The sequence below is a fragment of the Myotis yumanensis genome, unplaced genomic scaffold (assembly GCF_028538775.1).
Source record: "Myotis yumanensis isolate MYYU_CA2020_CCGP unplaced genomic scaffold, mMyoYum1.0.hap1 SCAF_18, whole genome shotgun sequence".
Lineage (NCBI taxonomy): Eukaryota > Metazoa > Chordata > Mammalia > Chiroptera > Vespertilionidae > Myotis > Myotis yumanensis.
Genome location: NW_027223769.1, coordinates 8,574,576 through 8,596,076, shown reverse-complemented (window position 1 = coordinate 8,596,076; position 21,501 = coordinate 8,574,576). Strand labels below are relative to the sequence as shown.

At 54.0% G+C, this 21,501-nt stretch overlaps 2 protein-coding genes across 6 annotated transcripts; both read left to right on the top strand.

Annotated features, from left to right (window-relative positions):
• Window positions 1-1,676: 1,676 nt before the first annotated feature.
• HAMP (hepcidin antimicrobial peptide) lies at window positions 1,677-3,813 on the top strand. 3 transcript variants are annotated; one of them, XM_070398800.1, is made up of 4 exons: window positions 1,681-1,768; window positions 2,114-2,292; window positions 3,242-3,301; window positions 3,383-3,813. In XM_070398800.1, exons 2-4 carry the CDS (start codon window positions 2,209-2,211, stop codon window positions 3,485-3,487), a joined length of 249 nt encoding a protein of 82 aa, XP_070254901.1. In that variant the 5' UTR covers window positions 1,681-1,768; window positions 2,114-2,208; the 3' UTR covers window positions 3,488-3,813. The 3 variants fall into 3 exon arrangements, with proteins under 3 accessions (XP_070254900.1, XP_070254901.1, XP_070254902.1); XM_070398801.1 differs by having other exon boundaries at window positions 1,693-1,768; window positions 2,117-2,292; XM_070398799.1 differs by having other exon boundaries at window positions 1,677-2,292.
• Window positions 3,814-7,838: 4,025 nt separating this feature from the next.
• Window positions 7,839-21,234, top strand: MAG (myelin associated glycoprotein). 3 transcript variants are annotated; one of them, XM_070397810.1, is made up of 11 exons: window positions 7,839-7,886; window positions 9,565-9,623; window positions 10,312-10,379; window positions 10,550-10,918; window positions 12,051-12,347; window positions 12,427-12,684; window positions 13,822-14,082; window positions 18,165-18,452; window positions 18,808-18,904; window positions 19,657-19,750; window positions 20,719-21,234. In XM_070397810.1, the coding sequence occupies exons 3-11, from the start codon at window positions 10,334-10,336 to the stop codon at window positions 20,881-20,883; spliced, it is 1,875 nt and encodes a 624-aa protein (XP_070253911.1). In that variant the 5' UTR covers window positions 7,839-7,886; window positions 9,565-9,623; window positions 10,312-10,333; the 3' UTR covers window positions 20,884-21,234. The 3 variants fall into 3 exon arrangements, with proteins under 3 accessions (XP_070253911.1, XP_070253909.1, XP_070253910.1); XM_070397808.1 differs by lacking the exon at window positions 7,839-7,886 and adding an exon at window positions 20,008-20,045 and having other exon boundaries at window positions 9,567-9,623; window positions 20,719-20,806; XM_070397809.1 differs by lacking the exons at window positions 7,839-7,886; window positions 19,657-19,750 and having other exon boundaries at window positions 9,567-9,623; window positions 20,719-20,880.
• Window positions 21,235-21,501: the final 267 nt, after the last annotated feature.

Below are 21,501 nucleotides of genomic sequence, written 5' to 3'. Positions count from 1 at the left end.
TATCAGGGCAGGGCCTCAGCTGCTGTTGGTGGCTCTGTGCCAGTCCCTGCCATTCTCTACTGCACGGGACCCAGTCTGTTGGCTGGCTGGCTGGCTGGCTGGCTGGCTGGAGGAGTTAAAGAATGAATATCCTCTTTGAGGCCCCAGGTGTGTATATGTATGTGGGGGCCGGGGAGAGGTTGGGTCAAGGACCTATGTCTTTGGAGGAGAGGCTGGGGTCTCCTGTGTCATCAGTTCCTAAAAACAGGACTGGCTCCTGGCTCTGCTCTTCTGGGCTGAAGCCCTTCCCTCTGCATCAGCCAATGGTGGGGCCTGGCCTTGAGCCCCCCACCCCCAAGGAAGGCAGAAGGCCAGGAAGCCAGGCTTGGCCCGTCAGCCTGTCGCCTTGCACTGTGGCTCTGGCGCCTGTGCTATGACCCCTGCCCCTGGCTGATGATGAAACCTGGCCTGAGTGGAGATGTAGTGACACCAGGCAATGTTGGGGGATGCTTCTGGGTCTCCCTGTGGCCAACCGTGCAACTCCATCCACCCCCAGGATCTAGGCCTGCCAGTCGCCACCGTGCTGAGTTCACCATGCATGCACCCCAGATGTCCCCAACTGGTTTCTTCCCGCTGAGAGCCCTGTCTCCTTTTCCTGGCCATTACTCGGTTTGAGTCCCTCTGTGGGTGTGTGCAGCAGGAAGAGCCTAATGTGATGTGAATGGGGAGGCAGATGGCAAGGGGCAGCCTTGATTTCCCAGGGGCCCCCATCTTACTGTTTTGAATGAGCTAGGCTATAGTTCAGGGCAGGGGAGAAGTTTTCAATCCTTGGCAGCAGCATCTTCAGGCTCCAGTGGTAAGGTTGACACTGGATGATCTGTAAATGAGTCAGAGCCAAAATTGCCAAAGTCCCATCTCTGGAATTAAGTTTGTGGGTCCTCTGGGCTGTGTGTACCCACTACCTGTGATTCAGGTAGTGGCCAGGACAGTCAGGAGCCTTGGTTCATCTCCCCACCCAGTGGTGTTCTAAGGCAGTGGTCGCCAACCGGTGGTCCGTGAGGTCCGAAAGGTTGGCGACCGCTATTCTAAGGGACCGCTCTCCCCCCAAAAGAACCCTGGTTTGTAGTGTTGGCTGTTGTGTACATACCCCATTGCTGGTGTCCAGATACCAACATGCTGCCACTGAATGTGGAGGTGGGATGAGAAGTGCATAGTGGCTCTGTTGAGCCAGTATGAGCCAGGTCTAGCACAGCCCACTGACATCCTGTGTTTGGGGGAGGCAGGAAAGCCTGGTGATCAGAGCACAGGCCTGAGTCAGGCTGCTTACTCTGGAGTGCCAGCTCTGCCTCTGATCTGGGCAGAGCCCCATCTTGGCCTTCAGTTCCTCTCCTGTCAAGTGAGGAAAGCAAGCCGGGTAGGCATGGTGGGCTCCTAAGAGGGAGCAGCGCCTGGGAAGCCAGGGCTGAGTAGGCAGCTAGGGTCCTGAATACAGTGCAGAACCCAGAATGGGGCAGCAGGCACTGCTTTGAGGACAGGTGGTCCTGGCTGGGTTAACACAAAAGTGAGTACACCTGCTGGGGCATGAGGTGAGCCACTACTGTTACTGCTATTCCATGGTCTGAAGTTCACAGGAACGTTTTCCAGATACCAGGCCACTTCTCAAGGTTCTGACACTTATAAAAGACCACGCTTGTGCCATCTCAAACTCCTGCATCTGGCTGTTGCAGTGTTCCCTACAGAACAGAACCCGAAGCTGGGGGAATGGTATGGGGCACCCCAATGGACCCTGGTAAGTGACAGCCATCCCCCATGTGAATGAGGAGGGGTGGGGAACAAGGACACCTTGCTCCTGCTCATTGACCTGTGCAACCTCTGTGGCAAAAGGGGGAATTTTTTCTGAGATCAACAAGGTGATGTCATCTTAGGGAAAGTGTTTCCCAGGTGTCTGGCTAGAGGCCTGTGTCTGTGGCCCCATCTGCCCCACCCCCTGTACACACCTCTGCTGGCTGAGGTTGACACAACCCTGTTCCCTGTCACTCTGTTCCCGCTTATCTCCCGCCTTTTCGGCGCCACTACCTTCTTGGAAATGAGTTAGGACAAAGGGGAGGGGGCTTAGCACCTCCGCCTCTCCTAGCAGGCCCCATAAAAGCGGCTGTAACGGCCCAGACACCAGACCAGACACCAGAGCGGTCCTAGACTTCACAGCAGGACAGCTAGCCAGACGGCACAATGGCACTGAACGTGCGGATCCAGGCTGCCTGTCTGCTGCTCCTCCTCCTGGCCAGCCTGACCAGTGCCTCAGCTCTGCACCAGGTGAGAGCCCACGGGGGCCGGGGCCCAGCAGGCAGCCACATGGGAGAGCCAGGCCCTGGAAGGGACTGCTGAGGGCAGTGGACTGGGCAGATGGAAAGGCAGGCAAAGGGGGGGATGGGCAGCTGCCTGAAGTACAGAGATAGGGTCCAAGTGGCAGGGACTGGGGGTCCCAAACTAATTCTACATTTGAGTGCCTACTCTGTGTAAAGTTCTATTCTAAACGGTGGGGATCAAGCAATGAACAAGGGAGATGAGAGAAGATTTTTGCTCTTATGGTGCATACAATCTGGTCAGGGAATTAGTAAAAACAAAAGATCGTGGTGTTTAGTAAATGCTACTCAGGTTTAACAAAAAAATTGTAAAGTGACCATGGTGGTGGGAGGTGGAAGGGGATAGGTGAGATCAAGAGCTGGCAGTCAAGCAGGAGTGTTTTGTGAGAAAATGGTATTTGACCTAGAACTTGGAGGGTGAGACGGAGACGGTAAGCTAAAACCCGAGGTGGGGGCAAGCATGGTGTACTTGATAATCAGGCTGTAGGAAGTGGGTGCTGGTGCTTGGAGCTGAGATTGAGCGGTGGGCATGCTGAGTCTTATGGACAATCTTGCAAACCCTGATTTTCCTCCAAGTGCAGGAAGAGCCCTGCAGGCTTTTCTAATGGGGAAAGCCACAACATGACTGATACGTGTGGGAATGGATTGTAGGGGCAAGATGGAGGCAGGTTTTTTTATGGGTGAGGGGTGGCATCCAGGCCAGGGAGGGTGATGTCCCAAAGAAGAGCAGCAGCTGTGGAGAGAGTAGGAGGCCTGGGTGTCTGCAGGAAGGAGATTGCCTGTGGGGAGGTGAGAAAGGCCAGGAAGCAAGGCTTCCAGCTGAGGGAAGAATGGGTTGGTGTGCAAATGAAGCTCTGCCGGGCCCCTGCCATCCTCAGTATTCCCTTCTGCTTTCACAGACAACACAGCTTGCAGACCTCCAGACCCAGGATACAGCTGGAGCCACAGCTGGCTTGATGGTGAGAACACCTGGGCCTCCTTTCAGAGCCTCACAGCCTTCCCTGAGCCCACACCCGCTCACTCTTCCTTCCTTCCTACAGCCTGGGCTGCAGAGACGGAGGCGGCGAGACACTCACTTCCCCATCTGCATCTTCTGTTGTGGCTGCTGTTACCCATCCAAGTGTGGGATCTGCTGCAAGACTTAGTCTCCCTGCCCTCACGCCCTCCCTTATTTATTCCTGCCGCCCTCGAACACTCGGTAAATGTCTCAGAATAAAATGACTGTTCCAGCTTTTATTTTCCAAACCAGCGTGTTGCCTTTTCTCCCTGCCCAAGGCCTATGCCAGAGGTCTGCCTGGCTACTGTCTTGTAAGGGTGTACTCAGTGGGATGTGCGGGGTTGTTGTGTATCCAGGTTGCAAGGAAGCTTGGTGAAAGAAATTTGTTTTCTGCTCTTCCCCTTCTTTAAGCCCCACTTCATAAGACCTAGAATTTTTGTTGCTACAGCAGGAAATAAAAACTAAACAACTGAACCGGTTTGGCTCAGTAGATAGAGCGTCGGCCTTCGGACTGAAGGGTCCCGGGTTCGATTCCGGTCAAGGGCATGTACCTTGGTTGTGGGCACATCCCCAGTGGGAGATGTGCAGGAGGCAGCTGATGGATGTTTCTCTCTCATCGATGTTTCTAACTCTCTATCTCTCTCTCCCTTCCTCTCTGTAAAAAAATCAATAAAATATATTTTTTTAAAAAACAACTAAACAAAGTTTCTTCTTTAAGTCTTGAAATGGGTGACAAACTCAAATGCCTAGCGAGGGTTTCTCAAAGTCAGGTCTGGGGCTCCATCCAAGGCCCCACAGGCGGACACTATTAAGATGTTACTATTTCCTACACTCTCATTCTCACATGAGTGTGCAGTGGGGTTTTCCAGAAGCTCTGTGACATGATGACATCATCACTCTGATGGCTAATGGACTGTAGTTGTGCTTTAAAAATTTCCCAGTTTCAATTTTTAATATGTTAAGCAACTGTACATATAACCCACTTAAAGTTGTTGGAGTCCTCAGTAATTTTGCAGAAATGGTTCCTGAGACCAAAATGTTTGAGAACCACTGGCCTTGCAGACAGCTGCAGTAAATGAGGGAGGTGTGGATTTGTTTCGCAGGAGCATATTAGGTTGTAATCTCTCAATAAGGACACACTTTGCACATGACACACAGAAGAGAATACCGTTCACCTTCACAAGGAATTAAGGTCCCTCCCATTCTTTTTAAAAGCTATATCCCTCTCAATTTATCCAATTTTCCCTCTTTTGATAGAAACAAAGATGCATTTCACTATCTTCTTAGCCTATAAGAAAACATCAGCAGTGGTGTGATGTTGAAGGGGCTTGGCCATTTGGCTTCAGTGTTGTGTATGGACAGGAAGTGGGGAGGCCTGATCCCATCTAAAGTGGCTCCGGGTGAAACATGGCTAGAGCTTCTTTCCCAGAGAAGGTGGCCATCCCTCCTGATTGTAAAAATTTTGGCAACTGATTAAAGGAATTTGATTTTTTTAAATCAACACTCTGGGAGCTAAACTAAACCCAACTGGGAGCTAGATCAGTTTGGTAACCCACATACTTCTGCTTTCTGCCTTCGAAGCCATGAGAGGCTCCTCCTCTGAGAGGATTTCCTGAACCAAGACTAAGGGGCGGGAGAGGAAGGCAAGCTGGAGAGCCTGGCCTCATTTGCTGTAGGATGGAGCAGGCATCTTCTCTCTACCCCCACCTTCCACCCCCTGCTCTGAACCCCACCTCCTCATGTGTGAAAGGACAGAAGTGTCCCTACAGTGTTCAGCTGATTGGGCTGTTGAGCGGCTCAGCAAGGAATGAGTGTGAAATGGTTTTGGAAACTGTCAAATGCCTCATCAGTATAAAGGATCAGTATAAAGGGGAAGGAAGAGGACTCCGGACCCCCCAATAAATGCCTGGGAGGTGGGAAACCTGAAACGACTAAATACATTTCATGATGCTGAGTGCTCTTTGCTCATCTTAGCAAGTTCTCCAGGTGGTCCTAGAGAGCGGCAAAGGTGCTCCAGTTTCTGTGGGCACCAGAATCTGCTACGGGCAGATTGCTAGAGTGGCTGACTCTGCAGGGCTGGGGTGAGGCCATGGAACTTGCGTTTCTAATAAGCTTCCAGGCAATACTGATGCTGCTGGTGGGTGGGGGTGGGGGTGGGGGTGGGGGGTACAAAGCTGACAACTCCTGGTACAAAGCTGACAACTCTGGCTGAGCGCTGAGACCAAGAACCAGCTATCGATCAAGAGAGCTTTAAACAAGTGGGCCTGAGGGCTTGATCTGCCTTGAGTTGACTTTTGCTTGCACTGCACAGTATTTTTAGATACAATTGGGCTAATACCTAAAAAGCAAGGTACGGCACATAAAAATCTGAACTCCTGATATTATGGGCTAAACTGTGAAGATTTAAATCCCAGTACCTCAGATTGTGACCTTATTTGGAGAGAGGGTCTGTAGAGAGGTAATTAAGTTAAAATGAGGTCATTAGGGTAGGTTCTAACCCAGGAGGACTGGTGTCCTATAAAAGGGGTTCTTGGGCACAGAGGCCCTCACCCAGGGAGAACGCCTGCTGAACATGAAGGTGGCGATCTGCAAGCCCAGGGGACCCTGAAGGGAAGGAACAGCTCCTTTCCCCCAGCCCTCGTAAGGAACCGATGCCCAAATGCTGACTTCCCACTTCCAGCCTCCAGCAGTGATATAATAAACTTTCTAAGCCATTTGTTTTGTGGTACTTTGTCACAGTGTCCCTAGCCTTGAAGGGAAGGACTGGGTGATCTGGCAGAGTTGGGGGCTGGGTGTGAGTGGCACCGCTCCCCTGTAGGCAGGCCTATGCTCTCCGGTCCCCCAGTCCTCCTGTGTTCTGGACACCGGGGTTTTCAGATTTCGGTAATAGTTGCCAGTGCTGTCTATGGGACTCACTCGCCTGTGCATCCTTCTCTCAGGGACAGCCTTCAATTCACACCCAGAAAGATGTACCCCAAAACAGCGCAGGTACATGAACCCAAGGGGGTTGGTGCTGACACTGGAGGCTGTAACGTGAGTATCCAGGTCATGGTCCCTCCCCCAAAGCCCAGGCACCAGGCCCCTCTCTTCTCCAGGACCCAGGCGTTCAAGCCCCACCCCACTCTCAATGGGCCTTTGTCCCTGACTGGGAAAGGCACGGGCAGAGTCTGACATCATAAAGCCTGATGTGGGGATGGGACTCTCCTTCCCTCCTCCATCCAGCCTTCTCTCCTCAATTCCCTGTCTGAGGGATTTCCCACCCCTCAGCCCGCCATCCACCCAGGTTCTCCCTTGGGAGGAAGGACACTCCCTCCCGCCCTTCCTCCCCACAGAAGATGCCCCAATGTGACTGAGCAGCTCACAGTCAAAACACTACTGCACTTAACCAAACCACTGCCAGCTCCCACCACCACTTTGCAGAGATGGTGCCAATGGAAGGGTCTGGATGGCAGGAGGATCACGCGGAATCTGTCCACAGCGGGTCCCTACCCTGCTGAGTCAGCACAGCCCTCAGCAAATACCCTTGGGGCTCTTTTCTAGGGGAGTAAGACAGACAGACAGATAGAAACACTGCCCTCTGGAAGCTCCTGGCTAGTGGGGAAGGAGCTCACCGATTGTGCAGATGAGCAGATGTGCCGAGGGGTGTGGAGGGACAGTCACATGTAAATGAGGGACTTTGGCTTGGTGAGAAGGCAGGCCGGCTTCCAGAGGAAGTGGCATCCACTCGGTGGCTCTGGCGAGGCAGAGTGGGCGTGGGGCGAGGTAGAGGAGCTTTCCAGGAGGAGGGAATCAGTGCAAAGGCCTCCAGTCAGAAGGTGCCACAGGGTACTGGACAGATACGTGCTTGCATCCACCCTTCGTTTATGAAGCTTAGCTGCGCCAGGAGCTGGGCTACAGCAGGCAAAGCCCTCGTCCTCCTGGAGGTCATGTTCTCATGAGAGGAGATAGTCAATACCTAAGGTCATTTCTGATGACAAGAAGAGCCGAGAAGCAAATACACCAGGATGCAGGCACCACTGTGACCAGGGAAGTGACTGTAAGGGAGGGTGGAGGTGACACTGAAGCCCAGAATGGCAAGGTCCTGTCTCCTCTCCCACCCACACCTGCCTCTGTTGCCTCTCCTGACCAGGGTTGTACCTGTCATTGCCACCAAGATTCCCTGGATGCTGAGGACAATGCCTTCTGTTTCTCAGTCTGAGATGTTCAGAGATATTAGAATGCCCTCCCAGGGACTCCGAACCAGAGTGCACAGCAATGCAGGAGAGGGGAACAAGTGAGGCAGCCCCCCCATCCCGTCCAGGAAGGAGCTAGTAGAACCCAGGCATCAGGCTGCCCAGTCGAGCAATGGTGACAAGGGCCCCTTTGTGCCCCCCTCCCCCGGGGACAGGGAGGAGCTGGGCCCTGGAGGCAGGCGGTCCCTGGCACCCACGGGGGGAGGGGGGTGGTGGCGGGAAGGAGGGGCTGGCAAGTGGGGGCCTAGACCCTGGGAGGCCAGGGGACTGTCAGCAGGGGTGAGGAGCAGAGGGTGCAGACACAGGAGCATCCTGGTGAGTACACAGCAGCCAAGAGGGGCTGGGGACAGGGTGGGAGCAGAGGGCCATGACTGAGAGGGTGAAGCAGGGGCACCGGAGGTATGTGTAAGGTGAGGATGGCGCTGTGAACTGCCACTAATTTAGGATGGGGAGGGTGTTCCTTGGGACTTTGGAATGAGCTGGGACCATGGCAGGACAGTGACAGGGCTTTGAGAAGAAACTACAGAGAGAGAAAGAAGGGCCCTCCTCAGCACCCCTCCTGGTGGAGGTTCTGCAGGAACAGCTGCCCTGGGGCTTCCAAGTTTGGGGCAGATGTGGTGGAAATGCCTGGGGCTGGGTGAAGAGCTGACTGATGCCCAGGTGATTAGATACCTGCATCCTGCCCTCTGGGAGGGTGAGGCAGTGGGGTTGGAGTGAGCAAGTTCCAGCACCTGGGAGCACAACAAGGGGTGTGCGGGTGTGCGTGTGTGCGTGCGCACGTGTGTGCGCGCGTGTATACACGTGTATGTGCGTGTGTGCGTGTGTGCGCGTGTGGGTGTGTAAATTCAGACCCCTGGGTGGGTCTGAATTTACATCAGTGTTTGTCAACCTTTTTTCATTACACCCCCACCAAAAAAATTTTTAGACCTGCTCTTCCTAAAGCCCACTGGCCCTGTGAATTTCACTACTACAGATGTGTCGTGCATGTTTATGTACTGTGGCCCTGGAGGGTCACCATCACTGCCATCATCTGCCTTGTGTCCATCAATATGTGTCTGGGCAGGTCTGTCCTAGCTACATGTCAGTGTGGGTGTGCAGCCGTGTGTCTTTGTGAGCATGGCATGCAGGCAGGTCCACGTGCATGCCTGAACGTGGTGCCAATGTCAGTGCAGGTGTGCTTCTGTGACTGTGTGTGCCAGCACAGTCTACGAACACAGGGGTCTCAGTGCCTGTTCACATTGTAGGGTCCTGACCAGGTGTCCACATGAGTCTCTGTGGCCCAAGCCTGCTCCTCTGGCTGGGTCTAGATCTATCATATTTCAGAGCAGCATTTGCATGTGTTTGGCTGTGTATGCATCTGTGTCCGTGGGAAGAGGGTGGTGAAGGCCTGGAAAGGCAGCTCTTGGAGACCCTGTCTCCAACCCTGAGGGGGACCTACAGAGCAGCCAGGAGGGTCTCCTGACCTCCCAACCCCTGGTCCTTCCTGGCCCCACATAGAGCCCAGCCAGGACTGTGTCTCTTCTCTCACCCCACCTACCCCAGGAGTCCCCCAAGATGCAGCACCCTCCCCCTGAGGGAACAGGGCTCTTTTGTGCTGGGCACTGGCCTCTGCTGAGGGTGGGGACAGCAGGGGCCGTCTGTGGGGTGGGAGCGGGCGGCAGGAATTCACACGGCATGTTGGGAATGCTGATGCTGTGAAACCCAGTCATTGATGGCCCTAAGTCTCTGCCTACCACCTCCAGGTCTCCCCCCACTCACCACATCCCCTTCCCCCACAAGGCTCTGTCATTCCCCTTTCCTTCCACACAGTTCTCCATGGCAGTTTGGTGGGGTGGGGAGTGACCCTATGTAGAGTAGCTGCTAGGCTGTGTGGGAGGGGCCCGAGCATCCACGGCAGGCAGCCTTACGACAGGCAGCAACTCATAGCAGATGCCACGCGGGACAGGGGTGCTCAGGCTCCTGCCCCCTTGCACCTGTCTGACTCTTATTCCAGGTTGGCAGGCTGACATCTTCAAGTGGGACCAGAAGACACCCCAACTCAGGGAGACTGAGGTGAGGGCCAGGGTTCCTTCCTCCGGGCTCCCCCTTCTTCCTGCTGCTGGTCCAGCTTGGCTCTGTCATTACTTCCTGAGGGTCCCCAGGGGCACCATGGTGCTGAGGATCGTTGTCAGCATCTTACAACCACGTAGGGACAGGACAGTTGGGGGTTAAGCCTGCACACCTGGAGCCGGGCAGATAGGGCTTGGCCTAGTTCAGTGATGGCGAACCTTTTGAGCTCGGTGTGTCAGCATTTTGAAAAACCCTAACTTAACTCTGGTGCCGTGTCACATATAGAAATTTTTTGATATTTTCAACCATAGTAAAACAAAGATTTATATTTTTGATATTTATTTTATATATTTAAATGCCATTTAACAAAGAAAAATCAACTAAAAAATGAGTTCGCGTGTCACCTCTGACACTGGAGTTGATACTTACGAGCTGTGTGGCTTGGACAGGTTACTTAGCCTCTCTGGAACTCAGTTGTAAAATGAGAACAATGACTGCACCTGCCTCAAAGAGATCGAATGAATTAATACGGCAGAGTAAAGCACTGAGGACTGGTACCTGGTCAATGCCATAGAAACGTTTGTCTTTATCAATATTAATGGCAGCACCTACTGTCTGAACAAGCCCCCTCCTGAAGCCTTAAGAGAAGAACCCCTTCCCTAATCCTTAACCCCTCCTGTCCCTCCTCCAGCTGTCATCACACGCTGTACAAAATGATATTCCTCACAGCACTGCCTCTGTTTTGGATTATGATTGCAGGTACTGGCCGGGGAGGGGGTGGCTGGGGATTCTGGGGCCTCGGCCCCGAGCAGGCTGCGCTTGTTTCTGTGGGTCCCTGGATCCCTCAGGCTGGGGGAAGGTGACGAGAATGGGGCCAGGTGATTCGGTCAGGACATGTCCCTTGCCTCAGCAGTCCTACTCACCCACAGCCTCTCGAGGGGGTCACTGGGGTGCCTGGATGCCCTCGTCCATCTCCGCCTTCGAGGGCACATGCGTCTCCATCCCCTGCCGCTTTGACTTCCCTGACGAGCTGCGGCCTGCCGTTGTGCATGGCGTCTGGTACTTCAACAGCCCCTACCCGAAAAACTACCCCCCGGTGGTCTTCAAGTCACGCACCCAAGTCGTCCACGAGAGCTTCCAGGGCCGCAGCCGCCTCCTGGGGGACCTGGGCCTGCGCAACTGCACCCTCCTGCTCAGCAACCTCAGCCCCGAGCTTGGCGGCAAGTACTACTTCCGCGGGGACTTAGGGGGCTACAACCAGTACACCTTCTCCGAGCACAGCGTCCTGGACATCATCAGTGAGTGCCCCGGGGGTTGCACAGCAGTGGGGCGGGGGCATCCCTGGGTCAGGCAGGGGTGTAGCAGCACAGACCCAGGGACTTGTTTGTTAGGCTGGGAGGTGCAAAGCCCGGTGCCCACACAGATCAGGCGGATGACAGAAATGAGCAGAGCGGGGACCCCAAGCAGTCTCGTGGCCCTCAAAGGGGCGGGGCGGGGGGGGGGGGGGAGGGATAGGGCTAAGGTCTCCTGATCACTGCGTTCGCTGGGCAACTGTGGGAAAGTGACTTAACTTCTCTGAGCCTTGGTTTCCTCTTCTGCAATGGGGGCAGGGGCAGCACTTTAAGCTCAGTGAGTGAGTGCTTGTCAAGTGCTCAGAGACGTGCCTGGCACATGGCACTGGCTCTGCTCACTGCGCTGGGTGAGAATGCAGAGCCATTGCTGCCAGGCAGTTTGAACTTGAAAAAGAAACCAGAATTGTGTATTTTCCGGTGATCTCCTAATTCCTAAACATTAGCTGCTGGTTCCGATATATATATTTTAATTCCTAAATGTAGGCCAAATAAAATGCAGCTCTGGGCCAGATTTGACCATCAGAGTAGGACCCACTGCTTGATTTCGGACATTCCTACTGCTGAGTGCCTGAGAAGCCCTACTGCCTGGGGCTCTTAGATTCAGGCTCCTGTCAGTAGTGAGTCTAGCTGGATTACAGGCCTGATCCACCTCCAACACACACACACACACACACACACACACACACACACGGAAGTACACCAAATCAAACATGGGGAGGAGACAGGCTTCTTAAGGAATATGTTGCAGATGATCAAGCCAGAGTGACAGGGTTTGAAGCTCAGTGTTACCAGCTGTGGCCTCAATCTCCTCAACTGCAGAATGAGTAAAGTAATATTACCTACCTGCTAGCATGGCTGGGAGGCAAATCCAATGCTGTGAAGGACTCAGACCAGCAATTGTTGTTTTCATTACCATTACACCGTGGTTGGATCTGTGCAGGGCTCTGGGTGAAGGTAACCGGTCAGAGAACGTTTCAGGGAATTCTGTATCCAAGGGGAGGGAACCAGGTACCAGGATTGGAGTTGGTCAAGGTGGGGATGTCTGCTTCCTCCGTCCTCCTTCTCCCTGCCCATGTAGACACCCCCAACATCGTGGTCCCCCTGGAAGTGGTGGCAGGCACGGAAGTGGAGGTCAGCTGCCTGGTGCCTGACAACTGCCCAGAGCTGCGCCCAGAGCTGAGCTGGCTGGGCCACGATGGCCTGGGGGAGCCGGCTGTGCTGGGTCGGCTGCGCGAGGACGAGGGCACATGGGTGCAGATGTCGCTGCTACACTTTGTGCCCACTAGGGAGGCCAATGGCCTTCGGCTGGGCTGCCAGGCCTCCTTCCCCAACACCACCCTGCAGTTCGAGGGCTACGCCAGTCTGGACGTCAAGTGTGAGCCTGGGTGCCACCCGGGGGTGGGGGTGGGGCCCGTGGCTCCTGCCTGCTGATTCCACTGTGTCGTTGGCCTTAGACCCCCCTGTGATTGTGGAGATGAACTCCTCGGTGGAGGCCATCGAGGGGTCCCACGTCGGCCTGCTCTGTGGGGCTGACAGCAACCCGCTGCCGCTGCTGACCTGGATGCGGGACGGCACGGTGCTTCGGGAGGCCGTGGCCGAGAGCCTGTTCCTTGAGCTGGACGAAGTGACCCCCAGGGAGGACGGCGTCTACGCCTGCCTGGCAGAGAACGCCTATGGCCAGGACAACCGCACCGTGGGGCTCAGCGTCATGTGTGAGTGGCCGCCCTGTGGACTCGCTTGGCACTGTCCTGCAGAGCAGGGATTAGGGGAAAGGGTCCCTGCCCAGGGCGGGCTGGGCCATCAGGGACAGAACTATGGTTGAGGGAAGATGGAGAGGAGGGTTGTGGGTCAAGGCATTCATTCATTCCTTCGTTCTTTGCACAAATATCTAGTGAACACCTACTCTGCACCACTCTCACCCCTGGGACAGGAGCAGAAGACAGATGTGGTCCCTGTCACCCAGGAAAGCTGGTTTTATTCCGTTTCCTGGGGCAGCCTGGCTGACCTGGGAGTAGATCAGGGCCTGACCCTACGAATCTGAATTTTAAATGAGTCCCAATCCAGTTCTAATGGGAGGGCTGGTGGGACCCGAGGCCTCACCCAGCCCATTGTGTGCACCTGTACATTATGGAGCCCCAGAGGAGGGGGCTAATCAGACAGGATTCTTAGCTAGGAACCCAGGAGCAGTCATTCATTCATTTTTCATTCACAAATACTTATTGAGGCAAAATGCCAGGGCTGTGGATAATAATAATGACAGCTACAGCCAACATTTACTCAGCAGTTTCTGACTACTTTACACAAATGCTCTTCCCCCAGGCATCCCAAAGGCTGGCTCCTCCCACCTCCTTCTACTCTCACTGAAGCCTTCCCTCACCATCCTACTTAAAACAGCAATCACCCTAACTTCCCATCCCTCCCTTCATTTTTCTCCAAGGCACTTATCCCAAATTTGCCAATGATACATTCTATTTACTTACATGGCAACTACCACATGGGCAGGGATCTTCCTCTACCTCCTTCAGGCTGGAACAGTGCCTATTACTTAAGTTCTCAGTTACTCCTATGGAGTTAGAACTATTATTAAGCCCATTTTCCAGATAAGAAAAAATGAGGCCCACAGAGGTTAAGACACACAGCTGGAAGGAGCAGGGCCTGGATTCAGACACAAGCATTCTGGCTGTAGAGCCCCTGTTCTTGTAAACAGGACAGCCAGGCCTGGGGTTCCCCGAGCCATCCTGAGCTGCTGTGCTTGGATTGGGGTTTATGGGTCACATTTGGGGGTAGAAGTTGGCTGGCAGAAGAGGTACCTCCTGGCATCTGACCATCGCCCCCTGTTCTGCCCCTAGATGCACCCTGGAAGCCAACGGTGAACGTGACATTGGTGGCTGTGGAGGGGGAGACGGTCTCCATCCTGTGCTCCACACAGAGCAACCCGGATCCTATTCTCACCATCTTCAAAGAGAAGCAGATCCTGGCTACAGTCATCTATGAGAGTGAACTGCAGGTGGAGCTGCCGGCTGTCACACCTGAGGATGATGGAGAGTACTGGTGCGTGGCCGAGAACCAGTATGGCCAGAGAGCCACCGCCTTTAACCTCTCCGTGGAGTGTGAGTATGCCCCTCCAACCCCCGTCCCCTGCTGAGAGCGGGCTTGACTGGTGTCTCCCCTCCACCTGAGGTAGATGGTTCAATAGGGGACATCTGGGTAACCAAGAGTTAACGTTGCACCAGCAGGTAAGGATGGGGAAGGCAGGAAAGTGGAATCCACATAAGAAAATACAAGTCCCACCTGAGAACACTTGTCTCCACATCCTGGAGTGTGCTTTTACCCAGGGAGACTCTGGATCCTGTGGCCACTGCCTCTTTAACTAAAATAGTAACCATGAAATCTAACCCCGTGGGGCATCCCTATGTACCAGGCATTGTTGGAAGCTCTGTATAGGGACACACTCATTTCATCCTTATGACATCCCTATGAGGGGTTCCATTACTGCCCCTAGTTTCTAGAGAAATAAGTGGAGGCCCAGAGAGGTTGTACCACTTGCCCAAGGTCACACAGCTAGGAAAGGGCAGAATTTTAAGATTCAAATCCAGGCAGTTTGGTTCCACTCTTCTGTGCTGCCCAAAGCTTACTTCATCCTGCATTATTACATCAGAATACAGTCAGTGGTCCAGCAGTGGTTCTGTGCAAAGGGCTGTGTGGCTCTGTGAGAGGTGGGGCAGAGCACCAAGAAGACACCAAGCTTATTAACAGATATAAGCCAGGGAGATGAGATGGATGCACATAAAAAGCTAACTGCCTTGGAAATGAAACTCCTTGTTCCACTGCCAGCTGGTGCCTCCCCAGCATCCTCTCTATGGACAGCACCACTAACACACCGACGCCCACCCTGGCCACCATTCTGGGTTGTAGCTCCCAAGTCACAGTTTTGACCCCCCCCCCTCCTTCAGCAACTCTCTCTGGAATGTCACCTCCATATTTCCATTTCTCCTGCTTCCTCCTCAGCTCTGACCTGACCTCTGGCACTAGTCTCCAAACTTCACTACTCTCAACCTCAATTACTTCACTTATAATGGTCCCCCAACACAAGTTTGCCGGAAGATAACGAGCACAGCCCATACATAATATTCTGCATGTATGGTGATAACCAGTACATGGTAGCTATCGATCATTCCCGGAGTGCCATCTTCCAGGGCAATGCCATGGCCATCCACTCCTTTGCTGACCTTTCATCATTGGCCACATTCCCTTCAGTCCCTGGTCACTCACAGCATCCAATGTGGTCACCATGTATGGGCTTTGTGGCACTGTCTTCTCCGTATGTGCCCTTTGGGCCCAGCTTCCCTCTTCTGATGTACCCTTTTTTCTGTCACACCCCAAGCCAATTGTCCTTAGTTTAAGAGTCAGAACCCACTGAACATACACACAACACCGTCTCATGTACATTGTCAGTCACCCTTCCCCCTCTGCCCCCCGCATAGTAAGAGTGGTTGCAGCAAATGGCCATAAAGGGCCTATTCCGGGTCACGATTCCATCCTTTATCGGTGTGGCTTTGCTGGGTCCTCCTGGTGGCCTGTGAAGCAGGTGTGTGTTAGCCTTAGTCCTTAACTAAGTAGAACGAAGGTCAGAATTCCCCCATGCTCATGCAGCTAGGAAGGTTGGTCAGAGCCAAGATTCTTCTGGACTCCCGTCTGCCCCAGATGTTACCTGGCAAACCTCAGCTGCTTCACCTCCCTGCAGGTCTTAGCACCCAAGGACTCACTTAAAATCTGGATTTTTTTTTAAAAAAAAGACTCGATTTGGAATATAAAGCCATCAACCCACTGGAGTAGCAGAGCAGCTATGACATTCCCCCCCCCCCCCCCCCGCCCCCCGGCCGCCCTGCTAAGCTCCTCAGGCGTCTCCAAGGCCTGTGTCATAGTGCGTTCCCTCTGGGAGTGCAGCCTCAGCCCTAAAGTCTGTGTCCCCTAGCACCTGGCTTTAGTGCTCACTGACAATGGTGGGTACCCAGTCTGGTGCAGGGTTCCCAGTCTTACCTGCCCACCCCAGAGCCGGCATGGCTTGGGCACTGCAGGAGGCTCTCATGCAAGCGATGAGTCTGAGCTCTTTGCCTGTATTGGCAATTTTATTCTCACAACAATGTGATTGGGAAAGGGGACTGTTGTTCTTTACCCCAAACCAGTTTAAGGAAACTGAAATGTTACTGGTATCAAGTACCCGAGAGCTGAACCACCCTGGGTCTATATGCCAGCTCTCTCTCCGTCTTGCTGCACCATCTCAGACAAGAGACTTCACCTTTACTGAGCCTAAATCATTTCCTCTGAAAAATGAGTGTGATAAGAGTATCTTACTCCAAAGTTGGGTATGAAGACTACGGAAATGATGGTGATCTTCCACAGCATCTGACACTTCCTATATGTTCCGTAAGTCTTAGCTATCCTCATCGCTTCCCACCCACCTTTCCTTTGGACTCCAGGCTGGATGTCCGCCCTGCATGCTGAAGCCAAGGCCTTGCTCACATGCGCCCTCTGCTGGAATGGTTCTATTCTTCTAATCATTAGTTCTCGGGTGGATGTTAATTTGTCTTTACAGCACAATCCTGTGTCTATCTTCAGAGTTCCTGTAGCCCCTGTGAGTTAAGGACCATTACCCTGTTTGCATAAATGAGAACTCCATCTTGGAGGCCCAAGGATGCTGAGGGCCTGATTGAGGCACCAGCCAGTAGATGGCCACTTGGGGTTTGTCTAGTGTCAGTTGGGGTGTTCCAGGCGGCCTGCAAAGCTTGGAAAATGCTGAGCACATGCAGGCAGGTGCCAGCATTCCCGTAGCATCTCGGGCAGACATCGTCACTGGAGCACTAGCGGTGCAGTCTTGAACGAAAGGGTTTTTAAAAAAATTTAATTGCTGTCCATTCAGGTTTGTCATTATTGGTTTACTTATAGTGTGTTAATTCGTTAACACTACAGCAAGACTGGTGTATGCCTGCCTAAACAGAATTGGGGGTATTTAACTTTTGATTTACCAGACTTAGATATGTGTACGCATTGAGGTTCTGATTAGAACCATCTCTATTATGTATACATCTGGTCACGTGACTCCCTGGCCCATCACTGTCACCTGGATATTCTTTTGCTGGAAAGTGAAAATACTAGTAAGTGGGCTGGCGAGCTGAGGGTCTTTGGCCCGGGTGTACGTGGGTTTTGGTCAGAACCGAGAACCAGAACTCAGGCTACGGTGAGCAGAGGGGAGTGCTCGACTCTCCAGGAGGAAAGAGAATATAGTTTTAAAAAGCAGCATTCAAATTTTGACGACAATTTCATATTTTGGAAAATGAAAGAAAATCATCATACCTGTACCATTTTAAAAAATACAAAGGCAGTAAAGCAAAGCTCAACAGAACCTTGGGTGGAGGGTGGTGCTGGGTTCGAGTGGCACTGGGACTCTCACGAGGGGGATCAGAATGCAAGGGGGCTCTGGAGAGTCAACAGGGCCATCTGCAGGGTGGCCTGAAAGGGGGGCGGCAGAACTCAATAGGTCACCCCACAAGTCTTCCCAGAGCTCTGCTACGTGAGAGACACAATGTAAGTGTGGGCAACAGAGCGAGACAGAATAAGAGCCTGTCTTGGTGGAAAAGAGAGATAAGCCGTATCAATATATAACCCGGGTAGGGATGAGTGCTGGGCAGGAGACTTAGCGGGACGGGAGTGATGTCAGTGGAGCGAGGTGGTAGAGGAGGAGAGAGTATCTGAGTGGTCTGAGTAGAACCTTCATGGAGCGAAGAAGCGAGTGGGAAGGTGCCTTCAGGGAGTGTTCCAGGCTGAGGGAGAAACACAAATACCTGGGTGGGAAAAGCTCCATAAACCCGAGAAACAGCAAGGAGGCTGGTGTGACGGGAAGGAATGAGCCTTTCAGGGTAAGACACGGAGGTCAGAGTGTGGCTCAGTCCCGCAGGGTCTTGCAGTCCAAGGCAAATAAGTTGGATTTTATTCTAAGTGACACAGAGCGATTGGAGGATAGGTTTAAGCAGGGAGCACCATGATGTAATTTATGTTTTGGGAGAACAAAGTTAGCCGTGTAAAGGAGAAAGCGCAGCTCACCTCGATGACAGCTATGCGGCTCCGGGCCCTCAGCCAGGGAGTCCTGGCTTCCGGCTGTCTCCAGCCACTCCGTCCGATTTTGCCCCTGCAGTTGCTCCGGTGATCCTTTTGGAGTCCCACTGTGCAGCGGCCCGAGACACGGTGCAGTGCCTGTGCGTGGTGAAATCCAACCCGGAGCCGTCTGTGGCCTTCGAGCTGCCCTCGCGCAACGTGACCGTGAATGAGACAGAGCGGGAGTTCGTGTACTCGGAGCGCAGTGGCCTCCTGCTCACCAGCATTCTCACGCTGCGGGGACAGGCCCAGGCCCCGCCCCGCGTCATCTGCACCTCCCGCAACCTCTACGGCACCAAGAGCCTGGAGCTGCCCTTCCAGGGAGCCCGTGAGTGGCGTGGTCTGGGGCTGGGAGCCACAGGGAAGAGGGGGCTCCTCTTGGATCCAGGCTCCTCTCCCCAAGGCTGGCTGACCATCAGCCACCGAGCCTGGGTCAGGCTACGCAGGTGGATCATATGGTAAAGAGGTCCCTCTGGACCGGAAGGAGAGGCCGCCCTGAGTTTGCCTGACTGTCCTGGGCCCTCCAGGCCCTCCAGGCCCTCCAGGCTAGTCAGTCAGTGAAGGATGTGCCAGCTGTACAGATATTTTTCACTGTCACTGATGTCCCAGTCCGTCTCCTAAGAACCCAGGCATGTTCGCTCCCACCAGCAGTCTGAGGGCACCTGGGTTTTCTCTCTCCTCAGACCGCCTGATGTGGGCTAAGATTGGGCCCGTGGGAGCCGTGGTTGCCTTTGCCATCCTGATTGCCATCGTCTGCTACATTACCCAGACACGCAGAAAGTGAGTGCCCCGCTGGGGCCCACCTGGGGGAGGGGAGAGACTCTAACGGTGGGGGAGGGGTGGAGGGAGGCTGAGGGCTAGGCAAGGGAGGGCAGCCCTGTGTATGTGGGAGGGTGTATTCTGCTCTGAGGATGTTCCGCTGGACGGAGGAGAAAGGAGTCCTGCTTCCATGAGCCACTACAGGTCAGCATGTGCCAGTGCCTGAGTCAAGCACTTTCCACCAGTCATTTCCTGTTTCTCCACTCTGCCCTCCTGCCCTCCAAGAGGTGTGATGGGGAAAGCCAGCTTCCCTGCTTGCAGCTACAGCGTCGGTCACAGTTGGTTCCAGAAGTGCCAATGACTACCCACATCTGTGGCAACAAAAATGCTCCCCAGCCCAAACCACACCCACCTGCCACCACTGTGCTGCTGTTTTCCTTCCTTGTGGCTCTACCGAAAATGAGTTAATCTCCCTGCTCCATATCTTGGCAGCAAGAGGGGTAGACAGACCCAGAGCAAATGAAGAGAACCTGGAGAAGCCAGGCGGGTCCTAAAAAATGGTAGAGATCAGGGGTCACAAAACAGGGGAGGGATGGACAGTGGTGGACAGGAAGGGCTGGTCATTGTAGAGCCCGTCTGCCCCATCTTAGAGAGATTGGTGGGACCAACTCTGGGGTCCCTTGGGCCAAATTCCTAAGGTAGATGAAGGTATAGAAAGGGAGGGGGAGGGAGGCCTGGGAGTCCCACTGGGGCTCTCATTTCCTGCCCAACAGAAAGAACGTGACAGAGAGCCCCAGCTTCTCCGCAGGGGACAACCCCCCAGTCCTGTTCAGCAGCGACTTCCGCATCTCGGGGGCACCGGAGAAGGTGAGGGCCAGAACCCTGTGGCTCCAGGCTAGTTGGAACCTAAATGTCAGGGACACTGGGGTCCTGGGAGAGGCCTGGGAGGCCAAGGGGCAGAGGGGAGGCCATGCCCTTTAGGAGGGACAAGGAGGAAGTATGGAGGGCTGGCTTGGACCTAGGCTGGGAGGGGTGCTGAGGCTGAGACTGTGACGGGGACTATGGGGCTCAGGCCCAAGGGAAGCCCTCATGTAGGTCTATGACAGCATTTCCTTCTCCAATAGTCCAGAGTGGTCTCTACCCTGGAATGAGCACCCAGGAGGTAGGTTCCGGGGGGGCCTCAGTGTGCCTGCCTCTGGGCCCTCAGTGGGCCTTGGGGCTGTCATGCATATGTGTGCTTCCCTGTCAGGAGTCCAAGATGGTCCCTGGTTAAGTCTGCCCTGCCCAGCACTCCTAGCCTTGTCTATTCTGTCCCACTGCTACTCCCGTCTGTCTGTCTGTCTTTGGCCATTGTTCTATGTGTCTGTCCAAAGGCTTGTGTGTGTGTGGGAGGGGAGTATGGGAGTGGGGTGAGGGTGGTGGTAGAAAGCATGAAGGGGAAGCCAAAGCCACACCTACAGGATCACCAAGATTGAGGTGTACAAACATTTGGAAAGGTGAAATCTGACCAGGTGGCTTTACTCTGGAAAGGTGTTATGGATTGAGTTGTGTGCCCCCAAATTCCTATGTTGAAGAAGTTTTCCTGAAGACATTGAATTTGTAGGCAACTTTCAGGCTAAGCGATGAGGTGGGTGTTGCGAAGGGGGATCAGCATGGGAAAAGGCTCTAGAGTGGACGCGGGGACTGTGGGGCTGGCTGGGCTGGAGGTCCTTAGAAAAAGAGGTTCATATGGAGCTTTGGGACTTAACTCTAAGGGATGGGGTGCAAGTGACTCCAGCCTTTGGATCTGGAAAAGGTGGAACGGGACCCTTCTAATGGGTTGGTTCCCTTCGTAGAGTGAGAGGCGCCTGGGATCTGAGAGGAGGCTTCTGGGCCTTCGGGGGGAGCACCCAGAGCTGGACCTGAGCTTTTCTCACTCGGACCTGGGAAAACGACCCACCAAGGACAGCTACACCCTGACAGAGGAGCTGGCCGAGTATGCGGAAATCCGTGTCAAGTGAGGGAGCTGGGGCAGCCTATGTGGCTGCCACCCTCGCAGCGCCCTCCTTGGCCCACACTGGCTGCGGGCTCCCTTCCTCCCTAAAGTACTGGGGGCTGAGGCAGGAAAGGGATGGAGCAGGTGACAGCAAGGTCCTGGGGGTCTGGCCCCCCATCCTTCCCAGCTGCCCCTCCCCGGCCAGCACCGCATCCTCACAGTGTGGCTCTCCTCTAACCTCCTTTAACCTCATCTGTCTGGAGGGGAGTTTTGTCTGTCTGTGTTATTTATTGCTATCCCCTGCCTGGTCTCCTCCCCTACACCTGGCCCCAGGGTGTATACTGAAGGGACATGGAATAAATGCCCCAAAGCCAAATGCCTGTCTAGATCCTGATGATTTCTGACCTATCCCTGCGGGAGACTTCTATCCCCCTCCTTATCCTCTGCTGGGCCCTGTGTGTGGGCAAGGCCCAGGGATTCTAGCCCTGAGTCCAGGCCAACCACCATTAAGTTGCTCCCACTCTGAGCTGTGGGCTGGATCTGGCTCACAGCATGCCTTATTTGACTTCTGGTTTATTTCACATAACAACCCTCATTCCTGCCTCCGCCACAGAGTGACTGACAGTGTTGCACTTGCACTTGA